General features: G+C 37.7%; 1 protein-coding gene and 1 non-coding gene across 29 annotated transcripts in view; one reads left to right on the top strand and one right to left on the bottom strand.

Moving 5' to 3' along the window:
* The window catches only part of CSPP1 (centrosome and spindle pole associated protein 1), a 183,604-nt gene extending 162,819 nt beyond the window's left edge, over nucleotides 1-20,785 (bottom strand). For 19 of the 28 annotated variants that reach the window (XR_005381064.1, XR_005381063.1, XR_005381062.1 and 16 more), the window contains exons 1-3: nucleotides 19,837-19,970; nucleotides 10,376-10,484; nucleotides 2,858-2,957 (exon numbers count right to left, since the gene is read on the bottom strand). Coding sequence is in view for 21 of the 28 variants with exons in the window: in XM_038579453.1 (XP_038435381.1) it covers nucleotides 2,858-2,957; nucleotides 10,376-10,474 (199 nt within the window). In the remaining 7 variants the exon portion in view is untranslated. Of the gene's footprint in view, nucleotides 1-2,857; nucleotides 2,958-10,375; nucleotides 10,485-10,592; nucleotides 10,663-17,497; nucleotides 17,574-19,011; nucleotides 19,130-19,656; nucleotides 19,676-19,836; nucleotides 19,991-20,762 lie in introns of those variants that run through there. The other 9 variants (XM_038579465.1, XM_038579466.1, XM_038579467.1 and 6 more) reach the window with 7 other exon arrangements.
* On the top strand, nucleotides 5,454-5,590 carry LOC119877731. The gene has a single exon (XR_005381323.1). It is a non-coding gene; the product is annotated as a U11 spliceosomal RNA (small nuclear RNA).
* Nucleotides 20,786-21,056: the final 271 nt, after the last annotated feature.

The raw sequence follows: 21,056 nt of genomic DNA, 5'->3' as shown, positions 1-21,056 counted from the left end.
AAACAACAAATATCCACCATTTGCTTCAACGTGGATAGAACTGGAGGGTATTATGCTGAATGAAGTAAGTCAATCGGAGAAGGACAAACATTATATGGTCTCATTCATTTGGGGAATATAAAATATAGTGAAAGGGAATAAAGGGGAAAGGAGAGAAAATGAGTGGGAAATATCAGTGAGGGTGACAACATGAGAGACTCCTAACTCTGGGAAACAAACAAGGGGTAGTGGAAGGGGAGGTGGGCAGGGGGATGGGGTGACTGGGTGACTGGCACTGAGGAGGGCACTTGACAGGATGAGCACTGGGTGTTATGCTATATGTTGGGAAATCGAACTCCAATAAAAAAATATACAAAACAAAACAAAGAAGGCAAGAATATACAATGAGGAAAAGATAATCTCTTCAATAAATAGTGTCGGGAAAACTAGACAGCTACATGCAAAAGAATGAAACTGGATGACTTTCTTACACCATACATAAAAACAAATTCAAAATGGATTGAGACCTAAATGTGAGACCCGAAACCATAAATTGCTAGAAGAAAACAAAGGCAATAATCTCTTTGACGTTGGTCTTGGCAAAATTTTTCTATATAGTTCTCCTAAAGCAAGAAAACAAAAGCAAGGGATGCCTGGGTGGCTCAGCAGTTGAGCGTCTGCCTTTGGCTCAGGGCGTGATCCCAGGATCCAGGATCGAGTCCCACATCAGGCTCCATGCAAAGAGCCTCTCTGCCTAGGTCTCTGCCTCTCTCTCTTTCTCTCTCTCTCTCTCTCTCTCACACACACACACAAACACACACACACACACACACACATCAGGCTCCATGCAAGGAGCCCCTCTGCCTAGGTCTCTGCCTCTCTCTGTGTATCTCTCATGATAAGTAAATAAAATCTTAAAAAAAAAAAAAAAAGCAAAAATAAAATATTGGGACTACACTAAAATAAAAAGCTTTTGCACAACAAAGGAAACCATCCACAGAACAACAAGACAATCCACTGAACAGGAGAAGATATTTGCAATTGATTCATCCAGTAAAGGGTTTAATATCAGAAATATATAAAGAACTTATATAACTCAACACCAAAAAAACAAATAACAGAGTTTAAAAATGGGCTGAAGGGGCACCTTGGTAGCTCAGTGGCTGAGCATCAGCCTTTGGCTCAGGTCGTGATCCCAGGGAATTGAGTCCCACATCAGGCTCTGAGCAGGGAGCCTGCTTCTCCTTCTGCCTTTGTCTCTAACTCTCTGTCTCTCTCATGAATAAATTTAAAAATCTTAAAACATGGGAGAGGGGACTGAAAATAGGAACAGACATTTTTCAAAGAAGACATAAAGATGACCAAGAGACACATGAAAAGATTTTTCATCACCACTAATCAGGAAGGAAATACAAATCACAACCTTATACCTGGCAGAAAGGCTATAACCAAAAACAAGGAACAACAAGTGGAGAAGAGGAGAAAAAGCTTGTGGAGAAAAAGGAACCCTCATGCACTGCTGGTGGAAATGCAAACTGGTGTAGCCACCATAGAAAACAAAATGGAGATAGCTCAAAATATTAAACTTATGACCCAGTAATTTCACCACTGGTTATTTAACCAAACAAAATAAAAACATTAATTTGAAAGATAGATCATCCCTAAATTTATTGCAGCATTATTTACAATAACAAGATATGAAAGCAACCCAGTGTCCATAAATAGCAAATATATTTTAAAAATATGGTTACATATATGAAATAGAATATTAGCCATAAAAAAGAATAATATCTTGCTACTTGAGACAACATGGATGGACCTAGCAGGTTCTGTGGTAAGTGAAATAAGTCAGAAAGAGAAAGACAAATACCATATGATTTCACTTAACATGTCGATCTAAAAAAACAAATGGAAAGAAAGATTCTTAAGTACAACAAAGTGGTAGTTGCCAAAGGTGAGGTGGATGAGGGGGACAGGTAAAATAGGTAAAAATCCAAACTTGCAATTAAAAATAAGTCACAAAGATGAAAACTACAGCATAGGAAATAGTCATACTTCAATAATGTTGTATGATAACTATATTTATCATGATGAGCAATGAGTAATGTATAGAATTATTGAACCAGCAAGTTGTACACCTGAAATTAATGACACAATATAATATATAATAACGTTATATTAACAATTAATATATAATGATAACATAATATGTATTGTACTTCAAAAAAATCTCTACATATTTTCATAACAAACCATATTCAAAAACTCAGTATAGCTGCAATATTAACTTCTGTAAAATTCTAATGTAGTAATCAATAATTAAAATGGTCATTCACCAAAAAGCATTTTGTATCCTCTTAAGTATCCCTGGTTTCTAAATAAAAGTCCTCCATTTTCGGGGTGCCTATCTCTCACAGATACATAAATTTCACTCAAATTTTTCAATTAATTTTGCTTATGTTATACATGCTATTATGATTTCCATAGATTATAAGGGAATATCATTTAAAAAGGGTAAATGGGGGCAGCCCCGGTGGCACAGGGGTTTAGCGCTGCCTGCAGCCCAGGGCGTGATCTGGAGACCCTGGATCAAGTCCCACTCTGCATGGAGCCTGCTTCTCCCTCTGCCTGTGTCTCTGCCTCTCTCTCTCTCTCTCTCTCTGCATCTCTATGAATAAAATCTTTAAAAAAAAAAAAAAGGTAAATGGTTCTCAGTATGCATTATATTTCCTTTGCAGACAGTAGTCATACAGACAGTAAGATTCCAGAAAACAAAGAGATACTGGGATTCCAAAGAAATTTTTTCTGACAAGACAAACCTCTTTCACAAGAAAGCTAAGAATACTTTAAAATCAATTCAGTATACCTAATGACATACCTAAAGAACTCCTGGTGTGTTGACTGTTTGGTGGTATGTTTTCCTTAGCCATGGAGATTAATAGTTTACTGTTTTCAGAAAACTTCTCTGATGCCTTTCCCTGAAAGAGACATTATGTTTACAAAAGTAAAGGGAAAAATCCACAAAATACACACTCTATCTCAATACTTTAATTAAATGACTTGACAAAATTACACAATACATCATGGAAGAAATTTAAATGTGAAGTTTGAGGAATTAACCAAAAGTATTTAATACTGTAATAAATGCAATAAATTCTAATATAAGAATTCATTTACCAACAAATATTCACTAAGTTCCTATACATAGTTCCTAGGCACTAGAAACACAAATGAAAAAAACATGAGAATCTCTGCAATCATGGAGTTCAAACTACTGAAGGGACAAACAATAAACACAATATGTAATTAAACTATGGTAATACGTAGAGAGTAAGTGGTAAGATCTATGGGGAAAACACTAGAGCATGGTAAGAAGGGCCATAAATGATGCAAGAGGGACTGAAAGACTTGACTGAGCAGTGATATTTGAATTAAGACTTAAAAGATCATGATTGGGACACCTGGGTGGCAGAGCAAGTTGAGCATCTGCCTTTGGCTCAGGGTGTGATCCTGGAGTACCGGGATCAAGGCCTGCATTGGGATCCCTGCATGGTGCCTGCTTTTCCTTCTGCCTGTGTCTCTGCCTCTCTCTGTTTCTCTCATGAATAAATAAATAAAATCTTTTTTTAAAAATCTGATTTACATACTATTTAATATGAGAAATTATAATAAAATTATATTTAAGACTTTGTAATACCCTTTCCAAACACTGTAAGATTGTACTAAGTGGAGAGTTGTTAAACCCATAGACTTTGGGGCTGAACATATGATGGTTCCAATCATGAATCCACCACTGTATGCACCTAGAAGAATTACTTAACCCCTTTGAGCTTCACTTTCTTGATCTGTAAAACAAAAATATTCTACTTACTTAACAGGGATATCATGATTAAATAAAATAATACATATAAAGTCCTTGACACAACTCCTTGACCAGAGCAGCTACTAGAAAGAAGGCAATGTAATATGATGGTTAAGAGAGTAAGCACTACATACAGCAGGATATCAGGAATCAAAGCCTACTTCGACTAATTCTATAACCTCCTCAGTTTACTCATTTAGAAAATGAGCATAACAACAGTATTTATCTCATAGATTCACGTCAATCATAAATGTAGCCTCTTAAGACTAAGCCTTATCCATGAAAGGAAAACACCTGAAATAAAGAAAACTCTACCCAGTAAGGCTATCATTCAGAATAGAAGGAAAGAGAGAGTTTTCCAGACAAGCAAAATTTAAAGGAATTCATCACCACTAAACCAGCCTTATAAGAAATGTTAAAGGAGATTCTTTGAGTCGAAAAGAAAGATCAAAGCAGGAATAAGAAAAGTAGGAAAGGAACAAATTTCACAGGTACATATAAACATAGTAAGACAGAATAATAATCCTTTATAAAACCAGTACAGAGGTTAAGGCACAAAAGTAGTAAAATCAAATGATCTATAAAAATCAGTAATGGGATTCACAAAATAAAAGAATGTAAAATATGACACCATATACCTAAAACATGAGGGAGAAGGAAGTAAAAATTTAGTGCTTTTATAATGGATTCAAACTTAAGCAATCATTAACTTCATATAGACTGCTATTTGCATAAAATGTTATATATAAACCTAATGGTAACCACAAATCATAAACCACTAATAGAGGGACACCTGGATGGCTCAGTGGTTGAGCATCTGCCTTCAGCTCAGGGCGTGATCCCAGGTCTGGGGATCGAGTCCTACATCAGGCTCCCAGCAAGGAGCCCGCTTCTCCCTCTGCCTATGTCTCTGCTTCTCTGTGTCTCTCATGAATAAATAAAATCTTTAAAAAAAAAAAAAAAAAAAAACACTAATAGATACACCAAAAAAAAAAAAAAAAAAAAAGAGAGAAAGGAATACAAGAATATCACTAAACAAAGCCCATCAAACCACAAGACAGCAAGGGAAGGAAGGAATAAAGAATTATAAAAACAACCATAGGGCAGCCCCGGTGGCACAGCGGTTTAGTGCTGCCTGCAGCCCAGGGCATGATCCTGGAGTCCCGGGATCAAGTCCCACGTCAGGCTCTCTGCATGGAGCCTGCTTCTCCCTCTGCTGTGTCTCTGCCTCTCTCTCTCTCATGAATAAATAAAATCTTTAAAAAAAAAAAAAAAAAAAGAGGGATCCCTGGGTGGCGCAGCGGTTTGGCGCCTGCCTTTGGCCCAGGGCGTGATCCTGAAGACCCGGGATCGAATCCCACGTCGGGCTCCCGGTGCATGGAGCCTGCTTCTCCCTCTGCCTGTGTCTCTGCCTCTCTCTCTCTCTCTCTGTGACTATTATAAATAAATAACAATTAAAAAAATAAAATCTTTAAAAAAAAAAAAAAAAAGAAAAAAAAACAACCATAAAACATTTAACAAAATGGCATTAAGTACATATGTATCAATAATTATTTCGAATGTAATTGGACTAAATGCTCCAATATAAAGACATAGGGTGACTAAATGGATAAAAAAGCAAGGGCTCTGTCGTGAGTGGCACACATAGGACAGCTATACTATTCTTCCTATGGAATCAACATTAATATATTTCAGAACCATAATTTTTTGGTACCTGGATACCTGATGACCATTGGTCCTGGCACCCCATTAAAAAAAAAAAAAAAAAAAAAAAAAGAAGGCAAGACACAATATATGCTGCCTACAAGAGACTCATTTCAGACCTAAAGACACGCAGATTGAAAGTGAAGGTATGGAAAAACATTTATCATCCAAATCGAAGTGAAAAGAAAGATGGGGGTAATAATACTTATAGTGCACAAAACAGACTTTAAAAAAAAAACTGTAACAAGAGACAAAGGACACTATACAATCATAAAAGGAATAATTCAACAAGATATAACAATTGTAAATATTTATGCACCCAACATAGGAGCACCCAAATACATAAAGCAGCTACCTATTAAATAACAAAAGGAAATACCAATCAATACTATTAATAGTAGTGATAGTAATATTAATAATACAAGATTTTAACACCCCACTTACAATAAGAGATAGATCATCCCAAGAGAAAAATCAACAAGGAAACAGTGGCTTCAAATGACACACTGAACAGGTAAATCTAACATACATTCAGAACATTCTAGCCTAAAACAGCAGAATATACAATCTTTAAGTGCACACGGAACATTCTCCAGAACAGATCATATATTAGGCAACAAAAAAGTCTCAACAAATTAAAAAACATTAAAGTCATGTTTTCTAACCACAATGCTATGAACTAGAAATCAACCCCAAGAAAATACTGGAAAGAATACAAATAGATGAAGGTTAAAAAACATACTACTAAAAAGTGAATGGGCCACGTAAGAAATCAAAGATGAAATAAAAAAATACATGGAGGGGATCCCTGGGTGGCGCAGCGGTTTAGCACCTCCCTTTGGCCCAGGGTGCGATCCTGGAGACCCAGGATCGAATCCCACTTCGGGCTCCCGGTGCATGGAGCCTGCTTCTCCCTCTGCCTGTGTCTCTGCCTCTCTCTCTCTGTGACTATCATTCATAAATAAATAAATAATTATTTATTTATTTATTTATTTATTTATTTATTTATAAAAAATACATGGAGACAAATGAAAATGAAAACATAACGGACCAAAATCTTTGTAACACAGTAAATGCTGTTCTAAAAAGCAATTTATAAGCAATGAACGCCTACCTCAAGAAGAAAAATCTCAAAAGAATAACTTAACCTTACATCTAAAGGGCTAAAGAACAAAATCCAAAACCAGTAGAAAGATGAAAATAAAGATTAGAGCAGAATTAAGTGAAATAGAAACTAAAAAACAACAGATCAATGAAACCAGAAGCTGGTTCTTTGTGAAAGAAAGAAAAGAAAAAAGAAAAGAAAAGAAAAGAAAAGAAAAGAAAAGAAAAGAGAAGAGAAGAGAAGAGAAGAGAAGAGAAGAGAAGAGAAGAGAAGAGATCAACAAAATCTGATAAACCTTTAAGTAGACTCACCAAAAAAGGCTCAAATAAACAAAATCAAAAATGAAAGAGGAGAAATAACCAATACCACAGAAATACAAAAGCTTATAAAAGAATATGAAAAATTATATACCTACATATTAGACAACCTAGAAAAAATGGATAAATTCCTAGAAACAATATGTTACAAATATGAATCGGAAAGACACAGAAAATCTGTACAGACCAATTCCCCGCAATGAAACTGAATCAGTAATCAAAAAACTGCCAAAAAACAAAAATCCAGGACCAGATGGCTTCACAGGTGAATTCTACCAAACATTTTAAAGAAGAGTTAATACCTATTCTCAAACTATTCCAAAAAAAAAAAAAAAAAAAAGAATTGGAGGAGGAAGGAAAGCTTCCAAATTTATTGAGGCCAGCCTTACCCTAATATCAAAATCAAATAAAGGCAATATAAAGAAAAAGAATTACAGGCCCTCTGATTAACATAGATGCAAAAATCCTTAATGAAATATGAGCACACAAATCTAACAATACATTTAAAAAAATTATTCACTATGACCAAGTGGGATTTATTTTTGGGATGCAAGGGTAGTTCAACAGTCACAAATCAATCAACATGATTGACAAAATCAGCAAGAGAAAGGATAAAACATGATCATTTCTATAGATGCAGTAAAAGCATTTGAGACAAGGTACAATATCCATTCATGATAAAAACTCTCACCAAAGAAGTTAGAGGGAACATACTTCAATATAATAAAAGCCATATGTGAAGAACCCACAGCTAACAACATTAACAGAGTAAAATTGAGAACTTTTCCCCTAATATCAGGAACAAAACAAGGATGTCCACTCTTACCAGTTTTATTTAACATAATACTGGAAGTCCTAGCCACAGCAATCACACAAGAAATAAGTCATCCAAATTGGAAAGGAAGAAGTAAAACTTTCACTATTTGCAGATGATATAATACTATGTATAGAAAACCCTAAAGTCTCCACCAAAAAAGTACTAGAACTGATAAATAAATCCTGTTAAGTCATAGGATTAAAAAAAAATCAATATACAGATACCTGTTGCATTTCTACACACTAATAATGAAGCAGAAATCAAGAAAATAATTCCATTTATAACTGCACCAAATAATAAAAGATCCAGGAATAAACTTAACCATAGGTTAAAGACCTATGTGTAAAAACTATAAAACACTGATGAAAGAAATTGAAGACAACATGAACAAATGGTTAAATATTTCATGCTCATGCACTGGAAGAATGAACATTGTTAAAATATCCATACTTCCCAAAGCAATCTACAGATTCAATGCAATTTCTATCAAAATACCAACAATGTTTTTCACAGAAATAGAATAATCCTAAAATTTGTATGGAACCACAGTGCAAATCAAAACCTCAATGAGAAAGAAAAAAAAAAAAAAAACCTCAATGAGATATCACTTTACACCTGTCAGAATGGCAACAATCAAAAACACACAAAAAACAAATGTTGGCAAGCATATGGAGAAAAGAATCCTCATGCACTCTTGATGGAAGTGCAAACTGGTGCAGTGTATTCCACTGGTGGAATACAATATGGAAGTTCCTCAGAAAATTAAAAATAAAATTACTGTATAGACAGCCCAGGTGGCTCAGTTTATGGTCACCTTCAGCCCAGGGCCTGATCCTGGAGACCTGGGATCGAGTCCCACGTCAGGCTCCCTACATGGAGCCTGCTTCTCTCTCTGCCTGTGTCTCTGTCTCTCTCTGTGTGTGTCTCTCATGAATAAATAAAATCTATAAATAAATTTATTTCTTTATTTATTTACTATATGATCCAGTATTTCTACTACTGGGTATTTTCCCAAAGAAAATGAAAAAAGTGAATTCAAAAGGATATGTGCAACCATATGTTTTTTGCATTATTATTTATAATAGCAAGATATGAAAGCAATCCAAGCATCTATCCATACATATATACATATACATATACACACAATGCAGTATTGCTCAGCCATAAAAAAGAATGAACTCTTGCCATTTGCAACAACATGGATGAATCTAAAGGCTACTGTACTAAGTAAGTCAATCAGAGAAAGACAAATACCATATGATTTCACTCATATATGGAATTTAAGGAAACAAAGAAAAAAGACAAAAACAGGCTCTTAAGTTTGGAAAACTGGTGATTGCCAGAGGAGAGTTAGATGAAGATGAAGGGCATTAGGAGTATACTTAGAACGATGAGCCCTGAATAATGTATACAATTGCTGAATCACTATATTGTACACCAGAAACTAATATAATATTGCATATTAATTATACTGGAATTATAAAGATAAATAGAATAAAATAAAATAAAAATAAAGACTAAGACTTTCCATAATTAGCACAAAATAAATGTTAGCTATGTAAGTAAAAGTCCCTCATAATTAGACTGTCCATATTACTTATCATGTCAACCAGATGCCTATACCTTTGCCCAAGACACATGCTAAACCAGATGAGACATAGGGCAACAGTTAAACCAGGATTATGTTATCAAGCCAATATATATGGTTACTCTGATTACAATGGACTATATGATGGGCAAGATTAATTCATATCCTATATTTTATCAATATACTGAGCTCAAGAGAGAAGGTGCCACATCTGTCTAGATTAGTGCCATAATAGAGCTTAGCATAGTACCTAGCATAGTCTTAATAAGTATTTACTAAATGGATCGATCATTCTTTCATCAAAATTAGGAAAGCTTAAGAAGTCTTTTTCAAACATTGCTTTCAGAAACACTTGAACAGGGATCCCTGGGTGGCGCAGCGGTTTAGCGCCTGCCTTTGGCCCAGGGCGCGATCCTGGAGACCCAGGATCGAATCCCACGTCGGGCTCCCGGTGCATGGAGCCTGCTTCTCCCTCTGCCTATGTCTCTGCCATTCTCTCTCTCTATCTCTGTGTGACTATCATAAATAAATAAAAATTAAAAAAAAAAAAAAAAAAAAACACTTGAACAAATTCTAATCTGAAAAGTATACCAAAATAAACTATTCCAATAAATTCACTTTTGTAGATTAAAAATTTAAGAGCTGATTTATTGAAGTACTTTTCACCTAGAATACGTATAGTATGAGAACTTATTTTTATATCTACATTATGAAAATTCCTTTTACTAGTAGTGAACCACTTCTAGCACAGCAATTATTAATTAAACCCTAATAGGAGAGAAAAAACTGTGACATACAAAACACCACAACAGAAAAACTTCATTCATAATCAATTCAATCTTGTCCAGAATTAGGCTTTCAGACTCAGAGTGACAGGACACCCAAACAAAAGTATGAAACAGAAGATTCTCACTCATTGAAAAGGATGTTTTGCACCTACACAAAACTAATCTTCAGAGACAATTTTAATGAAATATGTTGGAAAAAAAATTAACAACTTTACCTTCATTTCCATGTACGGTGGATCACTTTCCAATTCTGCTTTATCTTTGGCCAGTTTGGCTTTTCGCTCTTCAATAAATTCATCCAAATTATCAGCCATTTTGCAGATACTAAAAACAAAAAAAAAAATCAATGAGCACAGCTATATCACAGTATTTTTAGGATAATTAACAACATACAGGCTTAGCCCACATTTAGTATTATTCAATTTCACTTACCAAATTGAAAAATTCAAGTAAGACTGACCAAAATACACATGCTGGCTTCTCTCCCAACTACCGTGAAAACCTAGGACATACATTAAAATATGTGAAAATAAAAAATAAGCACAACTATCATTTTCTCTCTCACACGCACGCACACTTTGATCCATAAGTCAAAGCACTTTTTTTTTTTTTAAGTTTTGGGTTTTTTCACTTGTGTTTAACTATTTGGAGGTAATTTCAAACTTAACAAAAAAAAAGTTACAATAAGAATAGCTCGAATAGGGTGTCTGTGTGGCTCAGTCAGTTAAACATCTGCCTTCAGCCCAGGTCATGATCCCAGGGTCCAGGGATGGGAGTGCTGCATTGGGCTCCCTGCTGAGCAAAGAATCCACTGCTCCCTCTGCCTCTGTTCCCCTCACCCTGCTCATGCGCAGCACGCTCGCTCTCTCTCTCTCTCTCTCTCTCCCTCAAATAAAATCTTAAAATAATAACAGCACAGTGAACACCCATTTATTCTTTACATATTTTCTATTAAGATTTTGCACAACTTGCTTTGTTCTTTGGACACACAAGCATATTCTCTACATATACAATTTTCTCTAAAATTTTTCAGAGGGTGAATTACATACATGAGGACCCTTTACCCCTCAACACTCAAGTGTGTATTAAGAATTAGGTTGTTCTTTTTTTTTAGGATTTTATTTATTTATGACAGAGAGAGGCAGAGACATAGTGAGAGGGAGAAGCCGCCTCCACACAAAGAGCGCAATGTGGGACTTGATCCTGGGAGTCCGGGGCCCTGAGTCAAAGGCAAACATTCAACCACTGAGCCATCAGGCGTCAAATTAGGTTCTTACAGACCTCAACAGAATTATCGACTTCAGCAACACGGATTTTTTTAATCTAATCTACTGTCTGTGTTCCAATTTTGCCAAATGACCTAACAGTGTCCTTTACAGTTTATTTTTCTCTCTCTCCAGCTCAAGATCCAGTCTAGGTCATGTGTCATTAGCCTTTCTTAATTTGGAACATTTCCACAACCTTCCTTGGTCTTTTATAACCTTGTTTTTTTCATATGGCTCACCTAATATCCACACTTCCCCTTTCAGGGGAACTTCCCCTTTCAGGGTTTGCCTAATTTTTTTTTTTTAAGATATTATTTATTTGGGACGTCTGGGTGGCTCAGCAGTTGAATGTCTGCCTTTGGCTAAGGTCATGATCCCAGGATCCTGGGATGGAGTCCCGCATTAGGCTCCTCACAGGGAGCCTGCTTCTCCCTCTGCCTATGTCTCTGCCTTTCTCTCAGTCTCTCATGAATAAATAAATCTTAAAAAAAAAAAAGACTTTATTTACCTGAGAGAGGGAGTGAAAGAATAAGAATGCACGTGCAGGAGCACACAAGCGAGGAAGCAGCAGAGGGAGAGGGAGAAGCAGATTTCCTGATGAGCAAGGAGCCTGACTCGGGGCTCAATACCAGGACCCTGGGGATCATGACCTGAGCCAAAAGCAGACACGCAACTGACTGAGCCACCCAGGTGCCCCATCTAATGGATCTTTTTAACCTAAATTTAGCTTATGCATTCTCAGGTGAAATACTACTTAGGTGGTGATGTGTCCTTTCAAAATATCAACAATATAAAGACACACATGTCCATTTGTCCTTCATTGGTGATTTTTTTTAATTTAAATTCAGTTTGCTAATATAGAACACCCAGTGCTCATCCATGAAGTGCCCTCCTCAGTGCCTGTCACCCAGCTACCCCATCCCCCCACCTACCTCCCCTTCCACAACCCTTTGTTTTCCAGAGTTAGGAGTCTCTCATGGTTTGTCTAATGATATTACTTTTGATTGCCTGTTCTACATGCTGATTTCTTCACTATTCCCTTGTAATAAGCAGCCCATAGGGAGATACATTTAGACCATGCAAACACTGCTCCTAATCAAAATTTCCTGGATTTAGAATCAATTGGTGATTTTTAATTGATCCAATCTTTCAATCTAGATGGCTACAAAATTCTAATTTTTCATTTCCACCACTCCCTGCATATTTACCAATTGACACTCTATTCTATGAGCCCCTCCTTCTTCCACATGTATCTATCAGCTTATTATCAATATGGACTCATTAATTCCTTTTAAGATTTTATTTAAGAGCGAGTGTGAGCAAGAGAGAGCATGAGTGAAAGAGAGCACAAGGGGGGAAAGGGCAGAGGGAGGGGGAGAAGCAGGCTGTCTGAGAGGGAACCCATTGCAAGGCTCCAGGATCTTGACCTGAGCAAAAGGCAGATGCTTAACCGACTGAACAACCCAGGTGCCCCCTATAATTCTTCAGTAAGCCCTGAGTTGTTTTCAACTTAATAAGATGTTATTCCTATTGAGGAATAATTTATATGCTATAACATTTACTCACTTTACTGAACAGTCTCCCTAGGTTTTGGTAAATTCAGTTGTGCAATTAATACCACAATCACTTTTTCTAATGCCTTCATAAATCCAGAAAATTCCTGTGTCCTTCTGTAGTCAGTTACTCCTACAACTCTTCAGGTAACAAAACAGGTCTGTTTTGTCTTTATGTAGAAAGAATAATGGTTTGAATAATGTAGAAATTTCATGTAATTGGATCATACAATATGTAGTCTGGCTTCTTGCACTTAAAAATGTTTCTGAATTGCATCTATCAGTTAAGTAGGTGTTTTTTTAATTGCTAAGTAGTATTCCATTGTATGGAAATATCAGTTTACTGTTTACCCATTACTGGATAGTTGGATTGTTTCTAACTGGGGGCTATTTATGAATAATGCTGCTATGAATATTTGTGTACAGTTTTGCATGGACATATGCTTTGAGTTCTGTTAGATACACACCTAGAAATGGAATTACTGAGTCATATATAATATTTATGTTTAACATTTTGAGAAACTGCAAAACTATTCCTCTAAGTATAACATAGCTAGACCATTTTACATCACAACTGACAGTGCATCAGGGTTGCAATTTCTATATATCCTGTCCAACCCTGGGTATTTTCAGTCTATTTTGATCTTGGTCATTCCATTTTTGACATGTAAGTCATTGGATATGTAATAGTATCTGATTATGGTTTTTACTTGCACTTTTACTTTTTTCTACTAAGAATTTTTTTTTTTTTTTTTAGAGTTTTAGGCTCACAGCACAATTGAGCAGAAGGTACAGATTTCCCACATACCCCTTGCCCTCACTCATGCATAGCCTAATTATCCCCACCAAAGTGGTACATTTGTTACTACTGATCAACATACATCAATACATCATTATGACCCAATGTTCATAATTTACATCATGGTTCAGTTTAGGTGTTATACATTCTATGGCTTAAACATAGGTATAACAACATCTATCTACCAGTACAGTTTCATACATAATAGCTTCACTGTCCCCCAAATCCTATGTTCCATCTCATTCATTCCTCCCTCTACTCTGAATCCTGGCTACCATGGATCTTTTTACTCCCTCCATAGTTTTGCCTATTCCAGAAAAACAGTTGGAATCATACAGTATGTAGCCTATTCACATTAGCTTCTTTCACTCATATGTATTCAAGGTTCCTCCATGTCTTTTCATGTCTTTGAGGTGCATTTCTTTTTAGCACTGAATAATATTGTATTGTTGGGATATATCACAGTATATTTATCCATTCATGAATTAAAAAAAAAAAAATGGTTGCTTCCAGGTTTTAGCAATTACGAATAAGGCTACTGTAAACATCCATGTGATGATGTCTTCTAAAGACCAAAAGTTTTTAATTTGTATGAAGTCCAATTAATTTGTATGAAGTCCAATTAATTCATTTACTAATTCATTTTTCATCCCTTTTGAATCAATTGTGCTTTGTGTCCTATGTAGGAAATTTTTGCCTAACCCAAGAGCACAGATACTTTCTTCTACATTTTCTTTTAAAAGCTTTATAGTTTTCTCTTATAGTCAAGTCTATGACCCATTTCAAGTTAATTTTTGCAAATGGTGCAAATTAAGAGTCATCAAGATTTAATTTTTTTTTTCTGTATGGATATAAAATTATTCTAACATTTTTTTAACTGTCCTTTCCTTATTGACCTTGGGATTTTTTTTTAATTTTTTTTCAAATATCCATGAAACTTACTGATTAATTAGATGCATAGCAAGAAAGGAGTCATTGAGGACAAAACTCTTAAGTGCTGGGAACTAAATGTGGATGGAATCCTGAACAGGAATAAGCCACAAGAAGCTGGCTGGCCTGGAAAGGTTTGGTTTAGATTTGTTAAGTTGGAGGTAGTAAGATACGCTAATGGAAATTTCCAGCAGATACTTACAAACTCAAGACTCACATTCAAATAAGAAGACCACATTAGAAATGTTTAAGAGTTAACTATGTTAAAGATAATACGTTAAAAGCCATGGTAAATGAGCATGGACATGGAAAATAAAAAAAGATGACCCAGAACTAAATGTTGGGCAATGTTGGGGGTTACAGAAGAAACTGGGAAAAAATCCAAAGGAATATTTAAAAGAAGGGTATAAAGAAAACCTAGTCAACATAATTTGTGGAAGAAAAGATACAAGAAAAAAAACAATCAATATCAAATGCAAGAACGTTAAAGAAGTGTCCACTAAATTTAATACTTGGGGGACAATAACTTGTAAAAATATAGAAAAGCAAGCTTTACCTAAAAAAAAAAAAAAAAAGAAAACTGTTTTATCAATTAAATAGTACATAATGTGAATAGTACATAATTCATTCTATTATTTACTTAATTCCAAAAACAACACGGATTTTAAAATATGGCTTTAGCAAAATACATGCCAAACTAACAAAACTTTATATATTTAAGCCACTTTTAATTTGCTAATTGTGACAAAAGATTTTTACTAGTAAAAATTCAAAACAGCTCAACAGCAAATAGTAATCCCTTACGTTCCCTAAATATTTTATTTCTGAGAGAAATAAAAAGATAATGATGGGCTAATATATACTTTGAAACAGAATTTTATACAAAATTTAAGCTGAAATGTCATTTTCTAAAAAACAGAAACAAACCTCCCTCTAAGGACTCCACATAATACTGTTAAAAATGATTAACACATCCATTTAAACAAACTTTGGAAGATCTCTTGAATTTATAGCTACTTAAATTTCCCTTTAGTCTAACTTTTTTTTCTTTTTTAAGGAAGCTCCCTATCCAACATGGAGCCTGATGAGGGGCTCAAACTCATGACCCTGAGATCAAGATCTAAGCTGATAGAGTCCAATGCTTAATGGACTGAGCCACGCAAGTGCCCCTCTTTAACACTTTAACATCCATTATAAATTCTAAAATTGTTTTGTAACCAGAGTAATATTTTTAAACAATGGTAGTATGTATTATACATGCCATAACTAAAATATCAGACTTATTAAATATAAGTATACATTTAATCATTTCTAATATTTACTATCTGATGAGACTATAATATTTTTGATATTAAACTGAAGAGTCAAAGATACTAACAAGCTTTCTCCTGGTAACGCCCTCCAAAGACCACCAGGAACACCACTGTGGTTAAACTAGTTGGGTTTATTACTCATTGCATCAAGGGATACATCCTTGATACATACCATACGGAACTCTGGGGTAGCTCAGTATTAAGGTGTTAGAAAAGACTAATAGGGTTTGTGACTTGTTAGGTAATTTGGGAGCAGAGAGTTTTGCTCAGGATTGAAGGCTGTCAAAAAGTAAAAGTAATTCTATTATTGGACATCTCAGCAAATCTTATCTAAAGCTGTAACTGGTTAAGAAGCAGCCATCACTCATCAGCCAGGAGAAAGGATGCTTGGTCTTTTGTGGCTTGGACAACATTCATGTTTTGTCTACAATTATGAGTGGTATTGTTTTCCTCTTGATCCATCACTGACACAGAGCTTTGTCAAATGTTGATGTTCTATACAACTGTTTATCTTCAGCGGAATTACAAGCCTAAGCAGTAGTGTGGCAAGCCAGTTCATAGCAACACGAAGGCCTTAGTGATAATACAGCCCAGCTTCCAGCTGTCATGACCCGTTTCTTTTTCATTCCTTCAAGTGTATGACAACTTATATAAAACATATTACAGCTACAAACTTATTCAAGATTTAGTGGATCACATAGACTGAGTTGACTGGAACAGCCTCTGTACAAAATAGATTAAGAATATTTATAATTTAAAGATTAAGTTACAAGAAAAATCAGCCAAAAGAAATCTAAAGGGGATTTTTTTATCTTCCTTCACACTACAGTGAAAAATCACTCACAACTTAAGATATTATTACCAAATTGTTTTTATCTCAGTAGCTATGTACATAGTATGTGGATGATAAACAGTTTTTAATAAAACAGTTTAACTTGAAAGATCTGGATTTGAAACCCAATTCCATCACTAATTGACACTGTGTGATCAACCTCAATATGTTCCTTAACTTCCCTCCTACTTTCCTCATTTGTAAAATGGAAATAGCTATTCCAGAATAAAAAATAAAATAGCACATATAAATGTGTGGCACACCTGGCACTGAGAAATCAACAAATTATAGCTGTTTTATTAACTCTGATTTTCATTGTACTCATATACATCAGTAATCACTTTTTTAAAGAAAGCCTCCAAAGTACACTGGAATTTAAATCATAATCTAAATTATGGTTATCATAATCCAAATCAACATGTCAAGGAAGGTACCTGGGTATCTAGTGTCTGCCTTCAGCTCAGGTCAGGATCCCAGGGTCCTGGGATGGAGCCCCTTGTCAGGCTCCCTGCTCGGTGGGGAGTCAGCTTATCCCTCTCCCTCTGCCCCCCCCCTTTCATGCTCCCTTTCTCACTCTGCTCAGTCTCTCAAATAAATAAAATCTTTAAAAAACAACAAATCAATATGTCTAAATCTGAAACTTACCCACTTTATGTTTATTGTATAGATAGAAATACAAGCAAATCAGAACATGTTCTCACTGTGCTAAGCCTTGGTGAATCTAAAAAAAACAAGATTCAGGAAGAACTTAATAGGTCCAATTCCTTCTCCCAGTTTTTTCAATCACAAAGGGAGAAAATGTTCCCATCCTTTTCCCTTCAAGTGAAATGTGAATTTCCTCCCCACTATGGAACCGTAAGGAGCAGTAAATATTCCTCTCCCTTAGAAGAGCACTGTTCAGATGCAAGGGGAATGCAAAGTGTAAGATATGGACCCTGCCCTCAAATCTGGACAAGATAACGCCCCCTGTCACATGGCTACATCTGGCCAGATTTGGGGTTAGGGAGTGAGATACCCATGAAAGATCCAGCAGCAATATGAAGAAAGCAATTTGACTATGTCTGGAATTCAGAATATGGTCCAGGAGTGGAAGGGGAAGGCTTAGTAGTTTTTCAGATAATCATTACAGCTACAGGAGAAAAGGATGTTTTGAAAAAGACCCTAGAGTCAGAGAATAGGGCTGAGAACAGAATAGCAGGAAGGGAGAACATATGTCTGTGGAATGCAGGAAGGAGCCTGTGAAACAGTCTTAGAAGAAAGAGAAGGAAAAAAAAAAAGAAAGAAAGAGGAGAAGGGATGAGGTGAACCTGGACAATGTTGCTCATTTCCCATCCATCCAGAGATATTTCCACCAAATGAAAGGTACTTAATCATTTTCTCTTGGCAAATACATCCATGTGATCAACTTGCTTCCATAAGCACACCCAAATTTTGACAAATCTCTGTAAATGTTGCTAACAAGTAACCGGGGGGAGACGAAGGTTGAGTGTTAGGATACAGATAAGAGTTAATATATAAAAAGCACAATTAAGTTTTTTTAGCACCTTCATTAATGGTGACAAAGAACAGAAGCATAAATTAGATGGCCTTTAGGTTATGCAAAATTACCAGAATACTTACTCAACTTTGCCTTCCACTCAATAGAGCAGTGGGAATGCAAGTCAGAATGATGTTAAAAGAATCAACTTTGCCTTCCACTCAATAGAGCAGTGGGAATGCAAGTCAGAATGATGTTAAAAGAATAATCTGAAATCTCCAAGTTTGTAATAAGAAAGTCCCATTTATCTGAGAACTTCATTTGGAAAAAAAAACTGTGCTGAAACCATTCTGTTTCAATTTATCCTATTTAAAACCATCTGCTCCCTTTCAGAAGGTCATCTGTACGCAGGAGACCTAAAATTTCATCCCTAGGGAGTATTTTCAGCAGCTAGTTAACCACCACAAAGTCTGTGCCCTCCTAGTGAGAAGAAAAAGAAGAGAAAACACCATCTTACTGGTGTCCGTGGGATTCCCTCTTGCTTGTCAACAAGACATGCCATTCTTTCATATAAAACAGAACCTCTCTGAGGGTATTTGAGTTTTTACAAACTTTTATTGGTTGCTATTAGATTCTTGGGATTTTCTGAGAAATGTCTGGAAAGAGTGTTGGTTTGCATTACCTCCCGGAAATGCAAGGTAAACTCTTCAATCCTACAATCTGAGAGCCAACTTCTCTCGAGAAAGGAGTCCCACTGCTAACTTTTACTGAAAACTGGATCCAAATCCCAGATAACAATCCTAAAATGAAGGCAACGAGGAGATGTGAGCTCAAGGACCCAGCACCGACTTCACAGGGCTGTGGTAACGGGAGTAAATTTTCCTTGCAAAGCAAAGCGCTGAGAACCGCGCCGAGCGCACAAACACTCAATAAACGTTAACCATTAATCAGCACCCGGGGGGGGGGGGGAGGGGGGGGAGGTGCTCCGGGAAACTCAGCCCCGAAGCGGAGAGCCAGCTGCTGGGTAGGGAAGACGCGCGGGAGCTGTGGGTGGCGGCCCAGTTAAGAAGCGTCAACCCGTCGTCAGGCAACCGGGTCTCCACAGCACCCAGAGCCGCGGCAGAGCCCAGCCCGCGCCCCCGGGACGCCGCCCCCGAGCCCCCGGGCAGCAGCGAGACCCCCGCCCGCAGGAACCAAGCACCGCCCCCGGCCGAACCGACCAGGATTCTGTACCTCCGACCCCGCCCCCCGCCCTGAAGCCCCGAAACCCCGACCTCAACCCTGCAGCTCGGGCAACGCCCCTGGCCCGGCGGCCACGAGGACTCACCCGACAGGGACCGCCGCCCTCACAGACCCGCGAAGTCCGGCTCCGCGGCCGGCGTGGCCGCCGGGAGCCCCCGCCTCCGCCCCCGCGCCCGCGCCGCCAACCCAGCCCAGGGACACCCCGCGCCCACCCCGGCCACACCCCGCCAGGCCCGCTTCCCTTCCGCGGCTGCCTAACGCTTACTCAGGAGAGCCGGCTTGCGCTGGGGACGACGCACAGAGCCCCAGGGAAGCTCTCCGCAGGCCGAAGAGGTGGCGACGGCCGCCCCGCACCGGAGCACCGTGACAAGCCGAGCGGCCCCGGCTCCGCCTCTTAAGCCGAGCCCTCCTCCCGCCCTTCCCAACGGCGAATGCGGCCCCGCCCCCACGACGGCCGCCGGGGTACCGTCGCGCAGTCGGAGCGCCCCCTCTCGCCCCGGAGGCCGCACAGCAGGCTCGCCTACACGTAGGCTGGGTGTATCTGGCCCTTTGCCTGGTGCCTCTGGTCTGTAGTGGGAGCTGTTAAACCATGAGAAATTCTTTCCAAGCTAAATCGATTCTAGCCCCTCTAGACCTTCCTAGCCGCATTGCTAGCCGCAGCCGCCGTGGAAAAAAAAAGATAGGGGTGACAGGGAAAAAATGTTTGCACACCTCCCCTGCGTATTTCTCCTCTTCCTGGAGTCTGGTCATCAATGTTTTGTCCTGGGGGTTTTTATTTTTTTTTTTAAAGATTTTATTTATTTATTCATGACAGACACAGAGAGAGAGGCAGAGACACAGGCAGAGGGAGAAGCAGGCTCCATGCAGGGAGCCCGACGTGGGACTCGATCCCGGGACTCCAGGATTACGCCCCAGGCCGAAGGCAGGCGCTAAATCACTGAGCCACCCAGGATTCCCCTTTTTATTACTAATTTCAACATGTTCGGTTCCCCCCAATACTGAACGGCCATGTGCCACACGAGAAAAGAGATCTCTAGCTTTCCAGCAGAGGGGAACTAAGAATCCTTTGTCCTAAGTTACTTTGTAAGAGGGTTTTAAAAACAAATTTTCTTCAAATGGAAGTTAATGTCGAAACTGCAGGCAGGGATGTGGATTCAATAATTCTAATGTTTTTAACTATTTGGCACGTACCGTACTAGGAGTGGAGGACACAACCCAGAGCCGCGTCCTGAACTCTTAAGCTTTTAGTGAAAAGAAAAAAATCCAAATAAATACATTATTACAATGCAACGTAACAGTTCTAGAAGCACCTACAGACGTTTAGAGACATCTAAAAGGAATCATTACTGGAGAGCGGAAAAAGTCAACATTTCATGGTAGAGATCCCTGAGCTGTTTTTGAAGATGAATTTGAGCTCCCAGGCAAAAAACAAGACAACACAACCGCCAGGGGAGAGTATTTCAAGCAAGGCTGACCACATATGCA

This window comes from Canis lupus, chromosome 29 (assembly GCF_011100685.1).
Source record: "Canis lupus familiaris isolate Mischka breed German Shepherd chromosome 29, alternate assembly UU_Cfam_GSD_1.0, whole genome shotgun sequence".
Taxonomy (NCBI): domain Eukaryota; kingdom Metazoa; phylum Chordata; class Mammalia; order Carnivora; family Canidae; genus Canis; species Canis lupus.
This window is presented reverse-complemented; position numbering and strand designations above follow the sequence as displayed.